Source organism: Ctenopharyngodon idella, chromosome 13 (assembly GCF_019924925.1).
Source record: "Ctenopharyngodon idella isolate HZGC_01 chromosome 13, HZGC01, whole genome shotgun sequence".
Classification (NCBI taxonomy): Eukaryota; Metazoa; Chordata; class Actinopteri; order Cypriniformes; family Xenocyprididae; genus Ctenopharyngodon; species Ctenopharyngodon idella.
The window spans coordinates 7,471,943-7,499,927 of NC_067232.1; the positions used below are offsets into that span (position 1 = coordinate 7,471,943).

At 37.9% G+C, this 27,985-nt stretch overlaps 2 protein-coding genes across 3 annotated transcripts; one reads left to right on the top strand and one right to left on the bottom strand.

Annotated features, from left to right (window-relative positions):
* On the top strand, positions 1 to 16,785 carry sh2d4ba (SH2 domain containing 4Ba). The gene is made up of 8 exons (XM_051917141.1): positions 1 to 1,266; positions 1,966 to 2,125; positions 2,392 to 2,539; positions 4,437 to 4,575; positions 6,152 to 6,446; positions 8,306 to 8,433; positions 10,618 to 10,838; positions 13,892 to 16,785. Exons 1-8 carry the CDS (start codon positions 1,092 to 1,094, stop codon positions 13,982 to 13,984), a joined length of 1,359 nt encoding a protein of 452 aa, XP_051773101.1. The 5' UTR covers positions 1 to 1,091; the 3' UTR covers positions 13,985 to 16,785.
* Positions 16,651 to 27,984, bottom strand: tspan14 (tetraspanin 14). Of its 2 annotated transcripts, XM_051917138.1 has the most exons (9): positions 27,824 to 27,982; positions 26,373 to 26,459; positions 24,956 to 25,006; positions 22,662 to 22,808; positions 22,312 to 22,482; positions 20,739 to 20,864; positions 20,140 to 20,190; positions 18,786 to 18,899; positions 16,651 to 18,501 (listed from the first exon to the last, which is right to left on the bottom strand). In XM_051917138.1, exons 2-9 carry the CDS (start codon positions 26,451 to 26,453, stop codon positions 18,433 to 18,435), a joined length of 810 nt encoding a protein of 269 aa, XP_051773098.1. In that variant the 5' UTR covers positions 26,454 to 26,459; positions 27,824 to 27,982; the 3' UTR covers positions 16,651 to 18,432. The 2 variants fall into 2 exon arrangements, with proteins under 2 accessions (XP_051773098.1, XP_051773100.1); XM_051917140.1 differs by lacking the exons at positions 16,651 to 18,501; positions 18,786 to 18,899 and adding an exon at positions 19,056 to 19,074 and having other exon boundaries at positions 27,824 to 27,984.
* Between the last annotated feature and the right edge of the window lies 1 nt (position 27,985).

A 27,985-nucleotide genomic window follows, 5' to 3' on the forward strand; every position in this document is an offset into this window, starting at 1 on the left:
TGCAGAACCTGATTTCACCAAGTGCAACATGTTCCTGGATCAACATCTTTGTTGAGCCTGGAACAACATTCCAATCAACCAATCAGATTTGAAGGACAAGTTTACAGTAAGCCCGGAACACACCAAGCCGACGGTCGGCCGACTAAGTTTTCTCAGTGAAGTTGGTCCTTGTCGGCTTTTTTCGGCTGATTCAACATTTTGAATCAGCGTCGGAGCTCGTCGGTCAGTCGGGCCATCTGCTCATTCTGATTGGCTGTTCAGCTACTGCCACCTGCTGGTACGGAAAGGCATTTCTTCTTATGCAGGTGCAGAACAGACGTGCTACTTGGCCGTTGAGTGTCGTGCGTCGGTTTGGTGTGTCAGGGCAACTTTGGACCCAGACGCTGCCGACGTGAGCCAACCCCGCAGTCTGCTTTCGTCGCCACTAGTTCGTCGGCGTCAGCTTTGTGTGTTCCGGGCTGTATATGTCAAGTTTAGGCACACAACCAGGGTTAGGTGCTTCTAAATTGGTGTTTTTCATTTCCCTCTGATTTTAGAGATAACTTATGGGTAGGGTTAGGTTTAGGGTAGGGATAAGATAGGGTCAGACAGGAATTTTGGACCAGAATTAACAAAGTATGTTGACACAGGAACGTGTCTAACTCGGCAAAATCAGGACGTGCGCATAGAAAGTCATCAGCCATCATTATAAATGTCTTTACTTTATTCAAGGCTTCCTTGATTAACAAAGTATCAATTTATTAAAATTTAATAGCCATTCCAAACTTTTAAATAGCATATTTGTGATTTGTATTCTGCACACAACCTGCAAAACATTTTGCCACAACAACCTAAGAAAGTCTTCTAAAACCAACAGTGCCTAACACATAAAAGTCAATATAAATAAAGTGGGAACTGTGTTACTGTCTCAGGGCATTTGCTGTTGAAGAATCAGTTACGTTTTATAGGTGTAAAACGTTGCAGGTTGTTCCAGGCAAGCATGCTGATATGGTAGTTAAGGCTTCACCTTGTTTGACTCAAAGAATTCTGCTGCAAATATATCTGGCAGTTCTCCCAGCGTGTTCCTGGAGAGGAGATTCTGGCAGTCCAGAATGATGCAACAGATCTTGAGAGACATGTTTGTAGATCCAGAGCTTCTGGCTGAACTTAATGAGGAGCAGAGGCAGATTCTTTTCTACAAAATACGTCAGGAGCAGGTGCGACGATGGACAGAGTGTGAGAGCCAAGAGGGAAGCTGGGAAAGTCCCCTGACCAAGGAGAGAGATGGTGGGTCCACCAAGGAAATCTTTCTTAGCCCTAATATGTAATCAGATTGTTAAGTCTGATGTTTCCGGGTCCAAACACTCTATCAGATCCCAAAAGCAAACATCAAACCATGCTAATATACATCACGATTCTAATCTATATAAATAACGAAATCTCAGTTGGCCAGATGGTGATTAATTTTTTTATGAATCAATAAAATATTGGTGTCCGGGACAGTCCGGAGACTGAAGTGCACACAGAGAGGTTTTAAAGGTTATCTTAAATGTGCGCTATGAATGAATAGTGCTCATAAACAGCCATCGAGTATTCTCATTTGAAATAGAGTAGAGGTTTGGACCCGAAAACAGTATTCACTACATCACAACTTAACAAGTGGATAGTTTTGTTATATTTTATCACTTAGCAATAATTTTTGGCAGCTTCATATCCTTAGTGGAAAAGACAATATTTGTCTGTAAAATGTATTTTTACACTTACGGTATTAGCTTAGCAATATGCTAACAGCTAACTCACTGCAGCTCTCGGCCATAGGCAGTGAGGCAGCACAAAATTACTCTTTAGTTTTTTCACCCAAAAATGAAAATATTGTTTTGAAAACCAATAAGCCTTTCGTTCTTCTTCAGAAAAATGAAAATATTGTCTTTTTAAAGATAGTTCATCTAGGCTGGTTTTCACAACTAACTTTATCACTGTTTCCAGAAAACAGGAAGAGTGTTCAGTGGCTGCAGGGCAAAGATGGTGAGGTGTGGGTCTGGGTAATGGGGGACGCCCCTGAAGACAAACCATACGAGGTGATTGTCAAAGAGCTGATGGAGGAGAGAGCCAGGCGACAGGCTCAGCTAGAAGCCCAGGAGCTGTGGTGAGGATTGTGAGCAACTGCATGATGTTTATCCGTATCTTTCGACTAGATTAGAAACTGATTTTCCAACTGTCATTTCATGTCCAAAGAAAACATAAAACACAATCTTTTGCTGTAGAGATTTAGCAATTAAGCATCATGCTTCGGGATGCAACATGGAAACATAATCAGAAATGTCATGTCATTCTTCCAAATATGCCTGATGAGGGAAAAAATCCTAGATTCTGAAAAAGATTTTCCACCTTATTTTTTTGGCTTTTTCCAAGGCGAAAGAAAGAAGAAGAAATAAAGCAAAAGTTCAGAGATGCCATTGCAAAGGAAAAAGCACGTTTAGTTGCAGGGAAGTGGAAGGAAGAAGCAGAGGACAGAAAGGCAGCCAAACAGGAAGAGGAACGTATACGGGAAAAACTAAAGGTGATTGATCAACAAACCCCTCAAACTTCTAAGTGTGCTGCAAAATGAAAATGCACTAATTGGCCTCAGCAAGACGAAAAATACCAAAAAATGGTTGCCAATGTTCCACTCTCTAGCAGATCCAAATTATCTGCTAGAGAGTCAGGAGACTAACTTAGCAGTGGGAGTCACAAAACAATCCAAGTGATCAATTACTTGTAGGAGACCTGCACTGATGTCCACCTCTAGGGCCTAACATTCGTTTGGTGGATGTTGTTTTCCACCAAAGTCTCTGTAAATTATTTAGGTAAGTGTGTGGAACGACTGCTGAGGTTGGCCCTCTATACTTCTATTCTCTGTACCTCCCTTTGAAAGACAGAGAACAATGAGGAAAACAACCAGGCAATCAATACTCAATCTGAAACCAACAGGAGGGCAACTTGCTGCATCAACGACAAAAACTAGGGCTGAGTGCTTTTCTAGTTCTCCAGAACAGTCTATGTATGTACTTTTGTATGTCATGTTAGTCTTAGTTGCTTCTCACTTTGAGGCTAAATGAAACAGAAAATGTATTACACAGAGCTAAGGCTGTTTTTGGTTGATGCTGTGAAAAGTAGAAGTCATGTGTATATTGTAAAAGGGTCAATGACAAATAAGAGTTTGAAATGTTTGAAACATTTGTTTACTTTATACATTTTTTTTGTGTTTTTGTGTTTTATTGTATTTAAATATTCAAAACTCTTTTTGTTACAAGAAAAAAATAATTATACCTGTTATAAAATACACGTCGCAACTTATTTCACTATAGTGAAAGTAATGCACCTTCGCTATAGTGATAATACTGTGTACCGTGATAAAAGCGTCAGCAATTATCGTGAAATGAAAATTTGATACCGTCACATGCCTATTGTATAAATTAATTTGCATTTGAGATAATGTCATTGACCCAAAATTTAGATGCTTGATAATTCTGCAAGCCAAAAAGCATGTCAACTTAGTAAGAATTAGAATTTGTTTGGCTGTAAGAAAGTGAGGGGAGAAGTCAATTAATCTTAAAGAGGAAATTACATCCTAAAGGCAACTCCATTGCTGTAAGATTAGTTATTCAGAAGTTGCACTGATTGCATTATCTTTTCAAAGAGGAAGAAAAAGAAAACGGCAGAACGTAGGAAGAGTCGGGGCAGACAAGGGTGGCGGCATGACCATTTTTCAATATTCACACTGCAGATTTCCAAAGAGGCCTTGATGGTTATCCATGATTTGCGGCCTGGTAATGAGACCTTCTAAAGAAACTTGTCAAATATTAAAGAGCTCATTTATCACAGCCCACATATCATCCCTCTTACTGGAAAGTGCTGAGTCATTAAACTTTGAAGTGTTTCTCTCACAATACTCCTTAAGAAATCTTTAAAAAGACTGTCAAGGCACAAGGTATGGAAAAGAGTGAAAAGAAACGAGTAGTTGTCTAGCTTTTAGTTAGATGTGCTTCAGTTATATGAAGAAGCACTTTAATATAGAGCAACTATGCCAGCAAACTCAAAGAAAAGAAACCTCCGTACTAAACAGAATGAACGATATTTTCCATAGAAGGAGTCATGTTTTTGGACTCTAGTGGTCTAGACAAGGGGTGTCTGTTTTCAGATAATGCCTCATTGGTAATTACCTTATGCCAATAATTACACAGCTTAAGTATCTCAAACAACCATGCTGCCACATGTTAGTGTCCTCGAGGATTAATTATTCAACCAAATGATTTCCATTTCAACACAGCTAATGAGCCACTGGTGCTAATTCATTAGTGCTGCAAGAGTTAGAACTACATACTGAGGCTAAGTAAGGACTGAGGTGCATATGATTTGACAACTCTCTCTCACTCTCTCACACACACACAAAAACTTTCTATGCTACTCTCACACAGAAACAAGAAGAAGAGGAGAGGCAGAGGGAAGAGGAGGAGATACGACGCGCAGAGGAAAAAAGAGCGAAGGAGCTATATATGTCCCTTGAGCAAGAACAAAAAAAAAGCGAACAACGTGACAAAGAGTGGGAGGAACAATGCGAGTGAAGATGTTATTTCTTCATATCCATTTTCATCTGTCAACCTTTCTGTTATTTATGTCTTTTCTTAACATTTACAAAATTTGAATCTAGATAGATAGATGGTTAGATAGATAGATGGTTTCTACTTGGTAATTAATTAAGCCAAAATAAATAGCTAACATGTTTCAAAAAAATAGCTTGACTAATTTGGTAAAACCAACTATTAGCTAGTTTGTTGCTTACCTTAGACCAGCTAGAAACCAGCTACCATGGTCCAAAACACATTTACTAGGATTACACAAGCAGGATTTTGGATCCAATCTACACTGTATTGCCAAAAGTACTGGGACACCCCTCCAAATCATTGAATTCAGGTGTTCCAGTCACTTCCATGGCCACAGGTGTATAAAATCAAGCACCTAGGCATGCAGACTGCTTCTATAAACATTTGTGAAAGAATGGGTCGCTCTCAGGAGCTCAGTGAATTCAAGCGTGGTTCCGTGATTGGTTGCCACCTGTGCAATAAGTCCATTCGTGAAAGTTCCTCACTACTAAATATTCCACGGTCAACTGTTAGTGGTATCATAACAAAGTGGAAGCAATTGGGAACAACAGCAACTTAGCCACGAAGTGGTAGGCCATGTAAAATCACAGAGCGGGGTCAGCGCATGCTGAGGCGCACAGTGCACAGAAGTCGCCAAAGTCAATAGCTACAGACCTCCAAACTTCATGTGGCCTTCAGATTAGCTCAAGAACAGTGTGTAGAGAGCTTCATGGAATGGGTTTCCATGGCCGAGCAGCTGCATCCAAGCCTTACATCACCAAGTGCAATGCATCGGATGCAGTGGTGTAAAGCACGCCGCCACTGGACTCCAGAGCAGTGGAGATGTGTTCTCAGGAGTGACGAATCACGCTTCTCTGTCTGGCAATCCGATGGACGAGTCTGGGTTTGGCGGTTGCCAGGAGAACGGTACTTGCCTGACTGCATTGTGCCAAATGTAAAGTTTGGTGGAGGGGGGTTATGGTGTGGGGTTGTTTTTCAGGGGTTGGGCTTGGCCCCTTAGTTCCAGTGAAAGGAACTCTTAATGCTTCAGCATACCAAGACATTTTGGACAATTTCATGCTCCCAACATAGTGGGAACAGTTTGGCCCCTTCCTGTTCCAACAGGACTGTGCACCAGTGCACAAAGCAAGGTCCATGGATGAGCGAGTTTGGTGTGGAGGAACTTGACTGGCCTGCACAGAGTCCTGACCTCAACCCGATAGAACACCTTTGGGATGAATTAGAGTGGAGACTGCGAGCCAGGCCTTCTCACCAACATCACTGCCTGACCTCACAAATGCACTTCTAGAACAATGGTCAAAAATTCCCATAAACACTCTCCTAACCCTTAAGGAAAGCCTTCCCAGAAAAGTTGAAGCTGTTATAGCTGCAAAGGGTGGGCCAACTCCATATGAAACCCTACAGATTAAGAATGGGATGTCTTTAAAGTTCATGTGCACGTAAAGGCAGGCGTCCCAAAACTTTTGGCAATATAGTGTATCTGTCCTTTCTAATCTAACCATCTATTCTTTCTTCTTCCTCCTCTTTAGTACGTCGCTCCAAAGCAGCTGATAAAGAGATGACAAGGAAGGCTCGCTGGGCAAGAGATGAATATAAGCGTCAGTCACTACGGGCCATAGAGAAAGGCCACGTGGCTGGCCTGAGTGGCCACTTCCAGAAACAATCTCACCGGAGACACAGTACTTTCATTGAACCATCTGCCAGTCCTGTCTCCAGCAATGAAGTCAAACCCAGGCCCAGCCTCCAGCGTGCAGAACCTCCTTTGTACAGGCGCAGACAAAGTCGCAGGCATAGTACAACAGCAGCACAACCACTAATGGACAGGTAACCATTCTGTAGAGAAATAACAGCATGTGATATTAAATATAGATTATACTATATAGTGCTGCAAGCACATTTATTTTAAATGCTAAAATTGAAATTAGGCATCAAAAATGATAATGTACAGCATTATTTTATTTATTTTTTAATTTGCTAAAGATTACATTTAACAGTATTATTAATACATATATAATCAACTGATATCAAAATGTAAAAATGCATCCATAACACGTGTGTGCAACAATTCCCTACCAAAGAAACACTTCAGACCAGCCTAAGCTGATTTAAAGATAGGGTAGACAATTTATTTTATAAATATTTTTTGTTATACTGGTTGAAACTCTCTTCACATCCTGATAGCAATCAATAACAGAAGAGGTCTAAATATGAAAACATGTATCTTCTGTGGAAGTCTCAGAACCAAAAAATGCTGGAAAAAGGTTCGAATGCATGATACAATGTCTTACCCGCCTGTCAACGTATGTATTTCAACAGTACATAAGGGTTAAAGACCTCTCTGGTGTCTCTGGTTATACGATTCGATACATTAAAATCCATTATCACCTAATAAATTGTATGGAATGTGAATAGCTTGCCAATGTTGACATTAAATGCAGAACATGGCTGAAGATTAGAAGGGCTCTGCCCTTTTACCCTCCAAATGCACGATACGACCTTTGACCTGCCTGTCAGCTTATGTATTTCCATACCTCCGCGCACCCTGCTCGCGCAGACATCGCACGTCATTCCGTAAGGCTATGCAGAGTTGTACACAGACATTCACCGATCAACAAACAGCAACCGCGTTTTACAGTTCCTCCTGAACAAAAAACAACAAGCTTATGCTGCGTTCATGCCATGTCATAACCGTAATTACGAGATGGCAACCTGTGAATTTCTAACCGGAGCTGTTCACATCCTCAGACTCAGATTTATGCATTTCTATGTCAACACTATCAAATGAATCTGCAGCAGTCAGGTGGTACAACTAGAGCTCTGCAAGTTGTTTACATTCATTATTATTGCAATGTTATGTGCTTTGAGACATGAGGTAATTTAACGCTGTTTCTCGTCTTGTGAAGCTTTGCAGACTCTGCTATGTGCGTTCATGTCTTTTGGAGGCGTGGCTTTGGAGAGCGCTCTGAAGGGAGGGTGGAATCATATGCTTACAAAGCTAGCTTGCTATTGCTGGCCACTTCGAAATTGCCTACCCTACCTTTAAACTGGCCAAGCTGGTGTTCAGCTGCTCTGCCAGCCTAACGTCCTCTAATATTGGCAAATCTGGCCGTTTTGAGCAGGTTGGGAGACCAGCAAACCATCTTAGGCTGGATTAGGGGCCGTTCACATATCGCATCTTTTGCGCGCTCATAATGGAAGCGACGCGGTCGCGACGCACATGCGGTGCGTTTTCCAGGCGCATCGAGATGAAAAATTCTCAACTTTTCAGAATGCCGCAAGCGCACTGCAGGTCATGTGACAAGAACCAACTGATCAGCTTCAGACTTTCTGTAACAAAACATCAAAAGCTCAGCCGAAGAGCTGATCATAGCTGTACAGGGTGGTTTTTATATCTCATCTCCATAAATATATCTAGTAGTAAAGCTAATGCAAGGGCTAGAAATCAATTTATCCTTTGCTGAAACTTCCTGGTCGTCGTGGAGAGCGGTTCATGGTTGCATAGCAACGACAGATGCCACGGAAGCACAAGCGCTTTAGAAAGAAGGAAAAAGCAGCGCGGCTGCACTTTTCACGTGTTTTTAGACGTGATATGTGAACGGCCCCTTAAGCTGTCTTTTCAAAGGGTTATGCACCATATCGAGAACGGTGTAGTTCTGTAAATTAGTGCTCTCCTTTCCCATTAGCCCTGCATGGTTGCGGACACCACGACCCAGTTCCAGGGAGTTGGTTATTCTCTGGTTTACTGAAGAGCAAAAACCAAAACAGGCAGGACATGAAAGGAACGGCAATGCTATCGCCCCTTGGTTCCACGGTAAGGTTTCTTAATGACCTCTCTGGTGTCTCCAGTTATACGATACATTAAAATCCATTATCACCTGAGAAATTGTTCGGAACATAAATAGCTTGCCAATGTCGACATTAATTGCAGGACATGGATGAAGATTACTGTGCCGTAAGCAAGTGGGAAACATGAGTAGTTTTAGCAACCCAGACATATGCTAGCACCACTCAAGCAGATAACAGAGCTCTGCCCTTTTACCCTCTTGTACACACTGTCACCCAGATCCACAAGGAGAGAGAAACGGAGTATGGAACATGCAGCCTTGTTTTGAAACCAGAAACTGGCCGACCAACAGATGGAGAGCAGTGGTGTGTGTGTCTGCTTCCACTTGTACACGGACAGACAGTAGAGAGAAATTGAGGGGAGTGCTCAATAATTCAAAGGTTTTGCTAGGCTAATTACTGGCGTGAGTCCTGCAGCTTTGTCATGTTTGAATGGGATACAGTGTGTGACTCCTGGTTAAATGACAAGAGAGCAGATTAATAGGCTTGTGAGTGTCGGAAACTCCAACGGAATGTGGGCCACACATCAGCGTGTGTGATTCTGAATAGATGCATCTAGATAAGAGATCCAACACACACTCATTCATACCCTTACTGACACACATACAACAAGCCATGGTGTAGATTTACACCAAAACTGCTGGTACAGATACATGGAAAAAACATACTATACCACTTTCTACCTGCCACCTGATGACTCCAAGATAACAAGATTACAATGGAAACAATGCTGAAATACGTAAACAACTACTCTTTAAAAGTCATTACCTTTGTGAAAAAGAAGTGTGCTCACTTAATGTGCACTTGTAGTGTACACATCTTAAAGATACATTTAAAAAAAAATGTATGTGTAGAATGAAATAACAGGCCACTTAAATGTACTTAAAAATTTTACACTTTCATGGCTGTTTCTTAAAGGAACACTCCACTTTAAAAAAAAAAAAAAAAAAAAATAGGCTCGTTTTCCAACTCCCCTAGAGTTCAATCCATTCAGCTGATCTCCGGGTCTGGCGGTACCACTTTTAGCATAGCTTAGCATAGTTCATTGAATCTGATTAGACTGTTAGCATCTCACTCAAAAATGACCAAAGAGTTTCGATATTTTTCCTATTTAAAACTTGACTCTTCTGTAGTTACATCGTGGACTAAGGATATGGCTAGGAACTATACTCTCATTCCGGCGTAATAATCAAGGAACTTTGCTGCCGTACCATGGGTGCAGCAGGCCCAATGATATTACGCAGCGCCTGTGACCCCCTGCTTGCACAGGGAGCGTGCCTTGCAACCATTGAGACATTGAGACCTGCTGCACCCATGGTACGGCAGCAAAGTTCCTTGATTATTACGCCGGAATGAGAGTATAGTTCCTAGCCATATCGGCCTAGAAAATCACAACTTTTCATTTTGCGTCGGTCTTAGTACACAATGTAACTACAGAAGAATCAAGTTTTAAATAGGAAAAATATTGAAACTCTTTTTTGAGAGAGATGCTAACGGTCTAATCAGATTCAAGGAAATATGCTAAGCTATGCTAAAAGTGGTACCTCCAGACCCGGAGATCGGCTGAATGGATTCGAAAACTGTAAAACTCAACTGTTTAACTCTAGGGGAGTTGGAAAATGAGCCTATTTTCAAAAAAAGTGGAGTGTTCCTTTAATACACTTAAGTACACTTTCACAAAGGGCAATCTGTAATAATGTCAAATGAAAAGTTTTACTTTAACACATTTTAAATCATTATTTTAATAATCTTTTGTCAAGAAGTAGACTTATTTTGATGTGTTGCCTGACATACTGAAGCACATGGAAAGTGTTTGGTTATATAATATATATTTTAACTGTAGTGTGTCATTCAGTATTTAACTTCATTACAAATGAGTGTGATTACAAATATATTTAAAAACATGACATACAAGTTTCAATAGAAATTACATTATAAGTATATTGTTTCCATAATGAGTAATCTTTTTAAAAATATGCTAAAGTGTATTTCTTTTTCACAAGGGTAAACAGGCCATGATCTCTGAGGTGCTTCAGTTAATATGAAAAAAAAACAAAAAAAAAAAAAACTATGTGAATGTTTTGGGGAGTTTGAATTATTGTGCACATAATTAACTCTCCAATGACAGTTGACTGTGATGTCTATCCTGAAGGAATCATTTCTCGAGAGGACTCAGAGAGACTGCTTATGAATTCTGCTGGGGGCTCTTTCTTGGTACGGGTCAGTGAAAGGATATGGGGCTACACACTGTCCTATCGCACAGCCAGCGGTTTTAAGCATTTCCTTATCGATGCTTCCGGGGACTATTACAGCTTTCTGGGTGTGGACCAAAACCGTCATGCCACCCTTGCTGACCTCATTGACTTCCACAAGGTAAGAGAGCAGAATAGCAACTTCAGAAATCTATTGACATATGGGTAAATGTTTTTACTTCAAATGGATTTTTACTTCAAGAATGCAAAAGATAAAAAAAAAAAAAAAAAAAATCTCTACACCAACCAAAAGACATTTAAAATAAAATAGAAATATTTTCATATTATTATATGAATCAATCAAGCAGGTGGCGCTGCTGGCGCAAGTCTATGCCTTCTTCGCGCCTTTTTCTAATTCCTACTCCTGATCTCTCTTCTTCACTTTTATAGTTGCCAAAAACTGACATTTCTGTCATTATTTACTCACCCGCATGATGTTCCAAGCCCATGACTCTCTTTCTTCTGTGGAACACGAAAGATGTTTTGATGAATGTCCACACTTCTCTTTGTGGATGGATGAATGTCAAGCTCCAAAACGTCAGTAAAGCATGATAAAAGTAAACCGTGTTGGTGAACCTATTAGTAAAGGCAGACACATAGTGCGTCATCTCTTGCACGGCCTCAATTTATCAGGGGTTCGTGCCAAGATCACACGGGGCACAGTTTGTTCGATAATACTGACAAATCTGTGTCTGACGATAAATATTGTCGTATACCGTCCTGAGAAACATTTTCCTTCATAATATTTCAGCAATCACGTCGTGTGTAGTGTACCGTTGTCTGTCGTTTGTTTAGAATTACAACTTGCGATGCTCGATTCGTGAATGAATCACAAATCGACATGATTCACTGTTTCGAAGAACTCGAAACACCGCACGCTGATGACACCTGCTGGTCAAAATGTGTAAATACACGTGAAAACAGCCCAAACGTGTACATATTTTTCGTAATGTGTAATATGATTCAGATCATTAATTATGAAGTGTCTGTATAATTTGAGATTTTACATTAAGTGCTTGTTTTATATGTTTTAGGAAGGACTTGGCTAGGCATATTAGAAAACATTAACTATCACTCTCCCTTTTTTTTTTTTACACACGTTTATAAAAATGCATTAAATTCATTAAAGGGTTAGTTCACCCAAAAATGAAAATAATGTCATTTATTACTCACCCTCATGCCGCTCCACACCCGTAAGACCTTCGTTCATCTTCAGAACACAAATTAAGATATTTTTGTTGAAATCCGATGGCTCAGTGAGGCCTGCATAGCCAGCAATGACACTTCCTCTCTCAAGATCCATTAATGTACTAAAAACATATTTAAATCAGTTCATGTGAGTACAGTGGTTCAATATTAATAATATAAAGCGACAAGAATATTTTTGGTGCGGCAAAAAAAAACAAAATAACGACTTATATAGTGATGGCCGATTTCAAAACACTGCTTCATTAATCTTTGGAGTGTTATGAATCTTTTGTGTCGAATCATGATCATGGATTGCGTGTCAAACCGCCAAACTGCTGAAATCACGTGACTTTGGTGCTCCGAACCACTGATTCGACACGCTGATTCATAACGCTCAGAAGCTTCATGAAGCAGTGTTTTGAAATCGGCCATCACTATATATAAGTCGTTATTTTGTTTTTTTTTGGTGCACAAAAAATATTCTTGTCACTTTATAATATTAATATTGAACCACTCTACTCACATGAACTGATTTAAATATGTTTTTAGTACATTAATGGATCTTGAGAGAGGAAGTGTCATTGCTGGCTATGCAGGACTCACTGAGCCATCGGATTTCAACAAAAATATCTTAATTTGCGTTCCTAAGATTAACGAAGGTCTTACGGGTGTGGAACGGCATGAGGGTGAGTAATAAATGACATTATTTTCATTTTTGGGTGAACTAACCCTTTAACACTGAACCTATATTACAAAACTGACTAGAGATTACTTAAAGCCATATGTTTAGACAAGATTTCACCAGATCAGTGCCATATAGTGGCAAACCATCTGCTTTGGATACACTGCTGAAGCTTCGAAACCTTAATTTTTTGTTTCAAATCAGTGGTTCGGAGAGCATACCAAACTTGTCAAGTCACGTAAATAATGCAAACGAGACCCAAAGCTTCGAAACCCTTTTATGTCAAGAAAGAAAAAAAAAGTGCAAAATCAAAAAGTTTCGAAGATTCGAGTCTCATTTACATGACTTGACAAGTTTGGCACGCTCTCCAAACCACTGATTCGAAACAAAATATTGAGGTTTCGAAGCTTCAGCAGTGTTTCTAAAGTATCTGAATCACTGAATCGTTTGCAGCTGTTTGTCATTGATCACAGAGAAAAAAAAGTGGTGGGATGAAGTGACTATTTATTTACAATAAAATGAAATAAACTTGTGCAAAAGGCGCATTATTCCCCAGAAGAATGTTTGCACTGAGGAGAAGCCCTGATGCCCAGATACATGACAGCATGTGCAGGATTAAAGTTTGGTCAGTCTTAAAGTCTCTAGATCTCTAAATGTGCTGTAACATCACAACATTTGAGAAATGGATTAGCAGTCAGAGCTTATTCCTGAGTTAAACACTGTCTGTAATGTAATCTGCACTAAGGCAACTTTCAATAAAAGCTTGCCTCGACATCAACACAAGGCATGTATCCCTTCAGCATACCCTGTGTAACCATGGATACGTATTTCACTGTCTGGAATGCTGTCAAAGTTGGAGTCACAAGCTGTGAAATCTCTGACATTAGTTACATGCAAATTCAGGCAACGTTGTACAACTGTCAACAAGCGTTCCCGCTTCACGCCTCTGCAATATGGTAAAAATAAATAAAAAAAAGAAGTTGTAGAGAACCTGTCTACATATATATGAAAATTACAATGGGTTTAGCTCAGCTAGAAAAACATGCAGTATTCAATGGCAATCACCGAATGAATAAAAGAGCAACTCAGATTTATCTTGAAACATAGCAGTGCTGGAAACAAGGCTGCCCTTACTATTTCAGGCCACATTTGACACATTTTTGAATATGTAAAACAAATCAAATCACACATAGCATGCGCATTTTTAGCATATGATGATTTCAGGCATTTGTGTATCAAATCTTGTACTCTTGCTATTAGAGTGCACAGCACTCTAGATAATGGCAACATCTGTCAATTCTCAGGAGGAAGTCATCACAACTACCGGGAAAGAGCTGCTGCTGGAGGCCTGCATGCGGACTGGGCCCTCTGTGGACTTTGGAGGGCTTTTCCCATGACTGCTCACATGACTTCAAAGGCAAATCTCTGCAGGGCAGCTAATGTAGTAGGATGTTCGCTGCATTTCAAAGAACATGGTCAAAAATAAACAAGACTTCTGATCCTCATGTTCTGCCTCTGATTTACAGCGCCTTATGATCAGGCCCCAGACTTTTTCTTTGCATTTTCTGTGCTGATTTGAGATGTAGAATTCTTGTTTTAAAGGTGCAATGTGTACATTTTAGGAGGATCTATTGACACAAATTCAATATAATATACATAACTATGTTTTGAGTGGTGTATAAAGGACCTTACATAATGAACCGTTATGTTTTTATTACCTTAGAATGAGCCATTTCTATGTACATACACTGCGGGTCCCCATACATGTTAAGTCGCCATTTTGCGCCGGCATGTTTCTACAGTAGCCCTAAATGGACAAACTGCGCTATAGAGCGCGTTTGCTTGCCTGACTACTCTCTGCTGTCTCAGACGAAGACATTTTGGTCCTGTGTTGGCCACTGTAGCTTCTCTAAATTGCAATTCGCAATCTCACCACTAGATGCCACTAAAATGTACACACGGTACCTTTATATATGGTAAAATGTTACATGGATCAGTGGTCTTTGTAGGCTAGTTTTTTGTGGTTATTAATGCATGTAAGTCAAATGCATTCATGTATTGCAACTGAAAGTATAAATGTATCTGAAAGAGAACTATTATCTTCTGTTCTTTAGAATAGGATGTGGTGGAAAAGATAAGTTGATAAGAACCAGTGTGAACACTGAAAGAATGTTTCCAAAGAAAGCACTTGTGCTTGTACTATGACTGCAGAAGGTCTGATTTAAGAAGAACAGGAAAAGACCTGTTTCCTTTGTCCATCCTTTAGTCGTACTGTAGCTTTGTCCATGAGGGAGATAGTCGTTCTGTAGCTTCCAGAGAAAGAAATCAGATCTTTTACACTTCTGACCCAGCAAAATATGTGCACATCAACCTACAGAGGGAAAATAATCTTTTTTATTTGTTCTCAATATGTTCCTACTTCATCTGCACTGCCAGAAAAACCCATAATGGGACTTTTTATCAGGACTGATTGTCAAAGGTGTTAAATGTAATGTATGAGTGTGACCGTGAAATGGCAAAGTTACAGAGAACCCAGTTCTGCTTTATCACAAATTGAGAAAGACACGTCAGGTTTCTCCAGGACAATTGTGCTTGTAATTAGTGTGATGAAAGTCATTTTGAATGGGAAAATGCCCCTGCTACTATATAAGAAAGATGCTTTAGTGGTTGTATGGACTGAAAAAGTAACAAAAAATTCTAGATTTGTGGCTAATGTACCACACTGCAGGCTTTCTCAAGTAGTGGACCTTTCTGACCTGACAGTCTGGAGCTTAGATGTCATAACCCACAGCAAAGTTTGAATTTTAAAGGCCTATTTTATGTTACATTGTTCAGGTTGTTTATTGTTGTTTTTTTTTTTTCCTGCTCCACTGCCAAAGTCAATCCAGGATTAAAGCTATAGGCGATTTTCCAATTGAGCCCTCAGGAAGTTTTTACTTTTAATTGCTCCAGTCATTCTCCCATACTTCTACAATACTCGCAATGCAACAAACTGATCATTTAAATTAATTGTTTCTTTATGAAGACAATGAATCTGTATCAGTAGTTTTGTTAACGTAAATGTGAAATGCTATTCTTAACTCATTTTACTTCCATAATCTGATGCATTTCCAAAGTGAAACAGGATATTCAACAAGTAAAAAATCGGTAGGACAGGTTTTGAAAGTGGTCCTTGAAAAGAGGGATTCTCAGCCTTAAAGGAATGTTGTTTCTGAAGTGTAAAATTTATTACATTTCGATAAAAGTTGTTCTAAATTTGCGCTGATTAAAGGTTTAATTCACCCAAAAATGAAAATTCTGTTATTAATTACTCACCCTCATGTCGTTCCACACCCATAAGACCTTCGTTCATCTTCTGAATACAAATTAAGATATTTTTGATAAAATCCGATGGCTCAGTGAGGTCTGCATTGCCAGCAAGACAATTAACACTTTCAATGCCCAGAAAGCTACTAAAGACATATTTAAAACAGTTCATGTGACTACAGTGGTTCAACCTTAATGTTATGAAGCGACGAGAATACTTTTTGCGCGGCAAAAAAACAAAATAACGACTTTATTCAACAATATCTAGTGATGGGAGATTTCAAAACACTGTTTCATGAAGCTTCGAAGCTTTACAAATCTTTTCTTTCATATCAGTGGTTCGGAGCACGTATCAAACTGCCAAAGTCATGTGATTTCAGTAAACAAGGCTTTGTTACTTCATAAGTGTTTCGAAATTTCAATGGTTCGCCACTGGAGCCACATTGAGCCAATGATTCAAAACAAAAGATTTGTAAAGCTATTTATCGGATTTCATGAAAAATATCTTAATTTGTGTTCCGAAGATGAACAAAGGTCTTACAGGTGTGGAACGACATGAGGGTGAGTAATAAATGACAGAATTTCCTTTAATTGTTCACAAAAATACCAGCAATAGTACACTACCGATCGAAAGTTTGAGACTGTTATTTTCAAAGAATCCTGAATAAAGTATAAGTTTTCACAAAAAATTAAGCCACACAACTGTTTTCAACACTGATAATAGCATATTTTCTTTAAAAAACAGCAATGAGGCTGATAACTAGCAAACTTTTTAATGAATATAAAACAATGAAAAGAATTCTTAAAATATTTACAAAGACAAGACACATTCGAATGACAAATCCAACAAAACAAACATCCCTTCATTAAAAAAAAAAAAAAAAAAAAAAAAGAGGCTCTTGCAGTAAGATCATGGAAACTACTGCATTTCAGTAAATACTCTACCAAGCTTTAACACTACACAATGGCACAGACACTCCAAAAAAAGGGACAAAATAGTGCACTCTGAATTGAAAAGATTAACTAAATGCTTTTTTTTTTCTTTTTACAATTTCCTTTTTTTGCATTCATGAGAATTTCAGAGGTCATATTATACAAGTAAATTATATGGAACTATGAAAAGGAAAGCTAGCAGTAAAAGTCTTTGGGCTAGAGAAGAGTGAAGGCAGGCAGATGTTTGCATTTATGTCAGAATGCATATTGTGTTTTGGCTAATTCAAGTGTGAAGACTTAATATTACAGATGTGTGCTATAATAGCAGTTCAGTTTTCAAATGAGAATACCTGTACAATTATCAAGTAAACATTATTGTGTGTGTAATGACTAATGCCTGTCAAAAAAACCTCTAGTTAACACACGGTACAATACATTTTATGAAACCTTCAATGCCAGAGAAAAGGCACAACCTGATTTTTTGTATAAAGTCATCAGGTAAGAATAGAAAAAAGGAGGTAAGTGTTGGCATCTCAAAGGCAATGTTGACATCAGTATTAGAAACCATATGGTGATTTCCATCAAACTCCAGTGACTCCTTAAGGTCTGCACAGGTCCAGTAGGAAATGATCAAATTCAAATGTGAGACAATCTGTTACAATGATCATTAACAATAGAAAAATAGCATAAATGCGTAAAAATACAGGACGCATACTGATGCACCTGTACGACGTAAGATAAGATCAGCTCCCTTCTCTTCTAGACTCGCTGGTATTTGATTTCTACCCAACTGCATTCTTAATACGTTCTGTTTGCACATGAGTCTGATCAGATCTTGACATATTTCTTCTGCACTCTTTGCAGTTAACATTAAACACAGACCTTCTGTCTGCATAAATATGAATAGTTACAAAAATAACTAAACTCAGTGAACTAAGAAAAGAGATATGTATTTACTGCCATTAAAACTGCTTTACAATTGTTCTTTTTAATTACATTTAGGCCAGTTAATTTTTTTTTTTTTTTTAAATCATCATTAGCATGTTTGTATCTACGGAAAAATAAACATGCTTCAAAAAGACATCGCAGTTTGTGCTTTTGGACTAACTGAAAAAAACAAGTACACGTAAGATTTTGGAGTATGTGTAAGCGGACCATACTGATACATTTCAATAATTAAAGATTGGTTGACTATAGGCTGCTACTTCTCATTATTAGAATTACATTTCAGGTTAGTTAATAGGTTACGGTTACACCCTGTGGCCATTATGTATATCAAGCTTGGTTAATAGTGGTCCCAAAATTACAAAATGTTAATGGTGGTCCTATTAAAAAAACAAACAAACAAACAAACAAAAACAACGTGAGTGGGCTGGAGGTAAACTTGAAGATAGAAGGCACACATGTGACAGTATCCAAATGAACTTAGGCAGCTGCGTATTCAATATGTGGCCTTTAGAAATGCTGAAAAAGTGGTCCAGTGAATGGTCCAGAGTCCTCTTCTCCACAAATGTTCTTGACCTCCACAAAAAAGATGCAGAAGAATAACTGGAGGTCCACATATTGTTCCATACATTGCCTTTTGCTTGCTTCCAGTTACATGAGCTCAGTAATAATTAAACTTGACTTTTTCAATGTCTCCAATCAGTGTCCTTGCCAAGAAGATTCCCACCATCTAATAGCAAAGTGACAAGACACAACATTAGATTCAGATTCACTTCAAAACCGAGTTTTAAAAAAATCTATACATGCAGAAGGGTATTTCTTTTCAGGGCATACAATTTGTATTCATTCTGATGACAGAATTTGAAATTCTTTAAACATTCTTTAACCATTTGTTTTGTGGGTTTTTTAAGAGACTTTTGGTTGCTCTGTGAAAATAAAAGTGCTGAGGGTGACATCTAGCTGTAAAACACATTTTCCATGCAGTATGATTTTTTTTTCAAGCACATCCAATACCTGTAGCAATGATATGACTATGAAGACTCCAGCTACAATGTACAGATTGCGTGGAAGCCACTCCTCTAAAGCTATTATGCATCCTTTGACATAAATGGTGTTGCTCCATTTAGACTGAAATATAAAACAGTGTGTTGTTTATTCACAAAATAAGTGACAGAAAATTACAGTAAAATTTATGCAATTAATTAAAAAGCATTTTATTACATCTACATAACAGCAACTGTCCTGTGGCACACATTATAATATACAAGTGTCTGTATTTTGCTCTCCCAATTGCAATTTCTCACTGCCAATAGAGCACAAAAAAGAGAATGATAACGAGAGAAGAGCAGAAGAACAGAACAACTGTACACATGCCCCATTCGTGAAAATGTAATTTTCAAACTGACAGATAATGGTGCTGCCACCAGAATTGCAGCATAAAGACTTTACTTTTAAAAACCTGACTTTAGTTTAAGAAACTTTTACTATATTTTCTTGTACGCATAAGCTGAGAAGTGTTTTAATTTATTCTTTCTGTAGCAGGAACTCACTGTACAAATTTCACATTTCTACAGGAACATGTATTAAAGGGTTAGTTCACCCAAAAATGAAAATTCTGTCATTAATTACTCGCCCTCATGTTGTACTACACCCATAATCTTCGGAACACAAATTAGGATATTTTTGATGAAATCCGAGAGGTATTTTGTCTCCCATTGAAAACAACATAATTACCATCATTTAAGGTCCAGAAAAGTAGTAAAAACATCGTTAAAACAGTCAACATGACTGCAGTGGTTCAACCTTAATTTTATGAAACGACGAGAATACTTTTTGTGCACAACAACAAAACAAACATAACTTTATTCAACAATATCTTCTCTTACGTCAGAACGCCAACTCAGTATTGGCCGATGCTGTAACACGTGAGCAGCATGACACATGCGTGTGCTGCTGACCCAGGAGCCGGCGTTCTGACTTAGAACCTGTAAGTGCTGGACGTAAACAGCTTAGCAGTAAGGCAAAGGAGAGAAGATATTGTTGAACAAAGTCATTATTTTTGTTTGTTTTTGCACACAAAATGTATTCTCGCCGCTTCATATCATTAAGGTTGAACCACTGTAGTCATGCCGACTATTTTAACGATGTCTTTAGTACCTTTCTGGACCTTAAATGACGGTAATTACATTGCTTTCTATGGGAGATTAAAAAAATATATCTTAATTTGTGTTCTAAAGATGAACGAAGGTCTTACAGGTGTGAAACGACAGAAATTTCATTTTTGGGTGAACTAATCCTTTACAGCAAAACTTTTGTCAACAATGGCAAAGAACGAAATGCCTAGTTTAACTGTTTAATATGCACTCACCGTTGTGCCTGATCTAACATCATATCCACACTGCGTGTTCACCACTGTATCCTGTGAAGAAAAGTTAATGTAAAGTCATCATGCATTAAGTAATTTAAACCAAAACCTGTGCCTTGGAAAAAAAGCTTTAGGATCAGTATAAACACATAGCCCTTCAAAAATGAATTCCCTTGCACGGTGAAAGTGAATCAAATTTGTTGCAAATAAAGTAAATGTCAATGATGTTTACAAAAAAAGTTGGCAGATTAACTTGATACACTAAGAAATAAAAAGATTTTCTTTTTGTTGTTCACCCTCATGTTGTCCCAAATCCACATTACTTTTTTTTGTTCCATGAAATTTGGAATAATGTATTGGTTGATCCATGCAATTACAAAGTACATTCAGCAAAATTTCTCAAACAAAGACATATGGGTTTGGAATGACATGAGGTTAAACTATTCCTTGAAACATTTCAAGGTTACAACAAGCAAAGGGAGTCTTCAACATGCTTGGCCTTCGACTTGAAAGCACAATGGGTTCTTTTCAACAGTATTTTTTATTATAAACAAAAAAAATTTTTTCTGTGGAGGGCTGCTGTGAAGCAGAGGGGAACCTACAGCAGGGTCGCTGATGCAGCAGGAAAAAGGCACTCCACATCTCTCTCTGCTGAGGTTACTGTCTGAGCAGTTAAAATACACATTCAGATTCCAGTCGTTGGGGTCTTTAGCTCCACAGCAATGATTCTGTGAATAAAACAAAATGTACATTTAGGATGTTTTTAATCAAACCCTGCAACAGGCAAGGTGAGTTAGCACAGTCACAACTGTGCATATGTATAAGCGATGAAATTTCCCATGGCCACCTTTTACCACACTTTTAGAAACATTAAAGGTGCTGTAAGCATTTTTGTAAACCGCTGTTGAAAAGTAGATCGGACTGAGCACCAAAACACACTTGTATACAATCAGCAGTAAGGGGCGTATACACTCATGATGGGGGAGGAGAGAGAGCTCCACTGTCCGTTTCAAGCATCAGCTCATAAAGTGTACCAGAAAAGAGAGATAACACACTCCCAATATGTTTCATGTCACATTGGTAATACTAGTTACTTGGACTATCGTGTTATCTAGGAAGCTGTTCAAGAAAACAGTGTTTGTTTTTTGGGATGGAAGGGATGACTTTGCCATCGAAGGAGTAGAGGAGCTAAATAACAATTAGACATTCAACCTGAATTATCATAGTAACAAAAATAGCTTTCAATTATTGATGACATCATACCCTCGGGCGGCAATAACAGCAGATTCCACCATAGTCGTTGCCTGCGTTGCATAACATGTACGTTAATGTGGGGGCGGTGACATCAAGGGTGTGATCCTTTGGTTAAGGGTGTGTTTGTTTTGGTGATTTCAAATATCAACAGTGTTTACCAGAAATCGCCTACTGCACCTTTAAAGGAATAGTTTACCCAAAAATGAAAATTCGGTCATTATTTACTCACCCTCAATTGGTTCAGAACCTGCATGATGTTCTTTCTTGAACATAAATGAAGATATTTTGAGGAATGTTGGAAACCAAAGAGTTGCTGGACCCCATTGACTTTCATAGTATGGAAAGAAAAACACTTTGAAGGTCAATGGGGTCCAGCAACTGTTTGGTTACCAACATTCTTCAAAATATCTTCTTTTGTGTTCCAACAGAAGAAAGAAATTAATACAGGTTTGGAACAACTTGAGGGTGAGTCAAAAGGTTGAGTAAACAGAATTTTCATTTTTGGGTGAACTATCCCTTTAAGTAATTTGCTGCATTATATACTTCACCAAATTACATTATCAAAAATAATGTAAAATGTATACATTTACTTGAGAAAAGAGATATAAATTCAAAACCAAGACATATGTGTTCAGTATTAGCTCCAAAACTGCTCTATAAGTCATTAGTATCCATGACTTTTTCCATCATCTTTATGGATTTGTTCAGGTTTAAATACTGCTTGTTAATTTAGCATTAATTATATGAACAATAATTGGCAAAAATACACATAAGAGAGAGTAGCATAAAGTTTGATTTAACGGTTTCACCTCTAATATGTATGTGATTGTTCATGGTTGGCATGTTGAGTAAACAGAAAACATTCATTTTAATGAAACTCACTAAGAATTGGTATACATTTAAAAGCTCTCTCAGACTTACCAGCTTCTGGAGAGAGTCTATCAGATTCTGCAGGTCAATGTCTTCCCTGTAAGCCTTCACATTGGCCAAGAAGAATTCGTTGACCCACTCCCTAACTTGGCCCTGGAACACAAATGCCAATACCGCAGCCGTCAGCTCCAGGAAGAAGATGAAGCCAATAACTCCAGAGAACTGAAAGAAAAAGTAAAGAGGCAAGGTGAAAATTCAAAGAGCAGCATTTGACAGTGTAAATAGAATTTGTAAATTTTTATGTCTGTGAAGTAATTACATTTAGCACATTATAAAGTTCCTATCTTGTACAGGTCTGGCACTGCAAAACTCAGTATCACATTGAAAGGATGAGAACTTACAAATTTAAGGAGGCAGATGTTTTCCCGGAGTGCTCCGACACACCCAGCAAATCCCAAAACGAAAGTGACTGTGCCTACAACAAGCACTCCCCAAACTGGGTCAAAACCATGTAGACGTGTGACTTGTGTCAGATCTGATAAAACACCCTGTGGGCAAATCAAGATATAAAAAAAATGAGCCACTAAAACACATTTACAGCAACATAAACTCTATAAAATATATTTTTTTTTTTTTTGCAATTTAATGCACTCTACTATTCAAAAGTTTGAGGTCAATCTTTCAAGGTTAATTGTTCATCTTTACTGAGAGTAGTGTATGTAGTAATTTATGTAGTTTAGGTCACTATGTTTGTTGGTAATATTAAATGACTAAGTTGAAACTGTAGTGCAAGTAGAAAAAGATTTTTAAGGGTGTGTTCACACTTGGCAGGTTTGGTTCGATTAAAGGGGTTATGAACTGCATTGTTTTATTGTTTTGTAATGGTTTCTGGAGTGCACTTATAATGTTAAGTATGCATTATACATCAAAAATTGCCCTCTTATTTGAACGCTCTGTTTTAAGGGAAGTGTCTGCTGTGAGACTTCAGTGTAAACGCCCACTGCTGTGATTGGCTAACATCTTTGCAGTATCAAATAGGTATTACTCACTCGAAAACTTTTAGCACACTTTTACTATTACAGCTCTCAAGGTTAACTATTTGTGAAAAGTGTTGATTATAGCATTACATTTAGATCTATGGTATTAAATTTAGATCGTGGCATGAAAGGTTGCAGTGTTGAACACTGTAGCCGATCACAGACATGTTGTTGAGCGCATGAAAGCAGTGACCTCGTCATTGCAACTCAATTTCTGCACATTAACAAATGCTTTCATCATAACTAATAGTGCAAATTCGATGTAACTAAGAGATTCGTTGAATAAAACGGGAGTTTTGGCAAGAGTCCAGAACTCAGTCACTAATAAACTTGCGCTGTTTGATTGACAGCTCCAGCAATTGTAGGGGAGCGTTCTTTGATCGCTTTCTATATATAATTTAATCACCATTTAAATAACAGATTATTTTCATCCTACTAAGAGAAACAACGAGAAGTTGACCGTTTAGTCACTGGTTTGATTTACTGACACATAGAGAAATATTATCTGATGGTACATGAATCATTACATATCAGATCAGGCATTAGAATGAACACAGTTACTTACACGTTGTTGCATTACTGTCGAGTCCATATCGTAAAAGTCTGTTTGCAAAGTCTGTTTGCAAAGCCTGCGCCGAAATGCGTTTGATTTACCAAAGAATCCACAGTGAAATGTACCAAATACAAAAAAATAAATCTCAACTGAGACATTCACATTGTTGAAAATAAATAGCCATATTCCTAGCATTGGGATCCTTTGAAAGGTTATTTTTAGTCCTGTATCGCTCTTTTCTCCTCATCTCACTAACACGCCAGTGGGCGGGGCTAACGTTGCAATGATAAAGTAGGCGTTGATTTCTTCTGCGGAGGCGGTGTTGCACCTCATAGATAGGCACATTCCAGGATCAGTCATTTGCTGGGCCTGGTGTCAATAAAAGCTTTAACTGGATTAACAAGGAAGTTTTCGGTTCTGAAACTTACAGGATATTCTTATAGTACCATAACCTCTTATATATTAAAAACTCAAGGAAACAAACTCTGATGCAATTGTTCCGTTAGTGCGGTTTATTTTAGGAAGTGTGAACGGTGTCATCCGAACCCTGGTAAGCACCAAACAAGTGGACCAAGACCCCTGAAAAGATGACAGTGAAAGTTCGCTTTCGAAAGAACTTTTGTGCGGTTCGACTGAAATATGAATGTTCAAGCTCAACCTGTTTTTTTTATTGTCATAGTCGCAATGTTGCCCATCACAGTTCAGTACAGGCATCAGGACCGCATCTCCTCGCAGCAAATCTTCGTTTGTGTGTGTGTGACGGAGGGATTCTTTCCCCTGTCTTGACTCCTTTACACATTTTATAAGCTCTTCATGAGTTTTCAGCTCCATCATATCCCATCGTATGTACACACATACAGCTAGCACATTTAGCCCAGAACACAGCATTGTTTTGGATGTTCAACAAGTTCCAAAATATACATCATAAAAGCCTTTTTTACTTTTTAAATCTTTAGGTTCAATGTTAAAAATGACAGTGTGAACGTATGTAAATGTATTTTTTTTTGGTCCAGACCAAAAGAACCAAGAGCACCAAACTGCAAGTGTGAACAAACCCTTAAAAGAGTAGTTAAAGGAAATTTCACAGACACAGACGTCAAATCACCTTTTCACTCCAGGCCCAGAAGCCAATTGCAATGAATGCTGTTCCAGCTAACTGAAAAGCAGAAGAGGTTTAGGAAACAGTAAGAAATGTTGCATAAGAATCGTCAAGTTCAGACAAAGAAAAAACCTGCAACAACAGAATGTGCGGTTATATATATATAACATATGATGCATTAGTCACTAAATGTGACTAAAGTCTAGAACACCAAGCAACTAGACAACAGTAATTCTACAAAAAAGTTTAAATACATGGTTCAAAAGTTTGGGGTCAGCAATTTTTTTTAATGTTTTTGAAAAAAATAAATAAAAAAATCTCACTCATACTCACCAAGCCTGCATTTATTTGATCAAAAATACAATAAAAATAGGAATGTTGTGAAATATTATTACAGATTAAAATAACTATTTTCTATTTTAAAATATTTTAAAATGTAATTTATTCATGTAATGGCAAAGCTACATTTTCAGCATTCAGCAACATTTCAGTGTCACATGATATGATCCTTCAGAAATCATTCTAATATGCTCATTTGGTGAAAACAGTTGTGCTACTTAGCATATTTGTGGAAACATTTTTTTTTTTAATTTATTCTTTGATGAATGTAATGTTCAAAAGAATAGCATTTATTTGAAATAGAATGTTTTTCTAAATGTCTTCTGTCACTTTTGATCAAATTAATGTGTCCTCTTTAATAATATATTAACTTTTAAAACAAACAAACAAAAATCTTACTGACCTGCCCCAAACTTTTGAACAGTAGTGTATAAAATAACATGCTAAAGATACAAATCTTTCAGCTTTATTTAAAAGTATGAACAATAAAGTGTTACATGTATAATTCGTATCTAGAACAGGGTATGAAATATTCATAACAGTGTGCAGTAACAACAAAACGTGTTTTCTCAGGAGGCATGTTCAATATTGAAAACAGGAAAACAGGCTAGAATCTGTTATCTGTTATGAGCTCTACAACTCCTCCCATACTTCCTCATACAGGACACCACAAACTATTGCAATAGTATGTCAGAATAAATCTGTTTCCTGTTGATGTAAATATGGAAACCTGACGTCAATTAGGCTGACTTTTTCTCTTGATATATAAAGGTTCGGCTGTGGGTGTTAACTTGCTATGAAACAGCCCAGCGAGTAATGAAAATACAGTCAGAAAGTATGAAACATTGGTTCACAGTGTGGAACTAAGTGGAACAAAAAAAACATGAAAAGACAGGCTAGTCAGCAGATCATGTTATCTGAGCAAGAGTGGTATAAAAGATAGGCAGGGCAGACACCGTACTGGACATTATCTAATGTCAAAACCAGAAGGGTGGGCATTTATACATGATTTGCAGATGAGGGCATGTTTGTGTGAGATTATGCATGCATTTACACTGAAACAAAACATTAGTCATCAACTTACCCAAAAGATAATGTTGTAGCTGAACATGAGGTATTTGTAGCAACAGCTGACCTCTGCATTTTCATATCTGTAATAGTGCATCTTCTTCTGTAGCACAAAGGAAAAGGATATTTGAGATAGAGAGATCTTCACATTGTTAACTTCAAAACGTGCACTAACAGAAGTTTAAATGAAATGCATGTGGATGCATAGAAGTGTTAAAGATAATGCTGATCTGATAAATTCACCCAAATGACATCACATCCTGAGGATTAATCAATTGCACAAGAGTTCAATTACAAATTTCAAGCAGCTGCCGGTAACAGAGAGAAGTCTGTAGTGTACTTTCGGTCATGACACTCAAGACAAATTTCCAAATGAGTGCATTTACAGAAAGGAAAAAAAAAAAAAAAAACTTCCCTAAAAGTTCTTAAAGGTTTTTAGGCAAGCAGACCCTTGTTGACTTAAATGAATTTTTAACTAAATATTGTTAAAGATAAGATTTACTTTTAATTCCAGTAATATTTAACATGCTTTTCTTTCTTGTAGACCCCAAATTGGTTGTTTTTAAATTATTGAATATTCATCTTTTTAAAAATAATAATCTGAGAGGTACGTAAAGCTAATATTTTAGGTCAAAGGGTTCTGCTAATCATTTAAAAATCTCGAGTCAAAGTTTATGTTATCATAACTCCTATTTGCATCACCTGCCAAGTGGCTCCAACAGCTGCGAACAGATCATTGTGAAACCACTGAAGATATTTCAGCAATAATTCCGTGTATGTTTGTGTTTCCTTTGATTATCACATCAGATGTGACCACAGAATATTTTAGTGCTCCAGAGACTACTCATAAGGGAATATATCCATCCAGTAATCAGAAATCGTTAGCGATTACACACACAAGATGGCTCACAAGCAACTACTTCTTCCTACTAGTTAGCTAAGTGGCTAACTGATTAGCAAAGTTTGTCAGTTCACACTTTAAAACCTGCTGCCAAGACAACCCTCGGTCTTCCACAACAGTTAATGTTCCCGTTTAGGAGATTTTGCAAAAGTTAATGCAGAGAACACCGTCAGTACGATAATTCTATAATATTTGTTTTGTTTCTGGGGTAAACACAAGACCAATGCTAAGAGCTAGATATCAACATAGCTAGCCAACTTTATCACCTCGCGACTTGTCAAAACATACTATTTGCTCACAATTACCTAATGAATACATAGATAATATACCAATACATAAAATCTTTACAACGACTAGTTAAAAATGCAGCCACAGTTTAATTTATTTGCTTTACTTGGAAGAAGAGTGCGCGAGCGCGCTGTGTTTGATCGCAAAGCCCGAGAACTCACTTTTAACGTATTTACAATTCAAACGCACAAAGTAGAACAGTTTATTAACGATTTTTACAAAAGTAAATGTTAAGAAATATAAAATAAATAAGCAGTTACAATCCTAAAAACGCTCACCTCTTTGTTTACGTCACACAACGCCTCCGTCTGGAACTTATAGTTTGAAGAAAGGGAGAAAAAAAAAAAAAACTAACTCTACCAAACACCCACCCCACACATGAACGAATGACTTTGTGATTGAGTGTGAGAAGACACGCCCGAGTAATGATCACTCAAAGA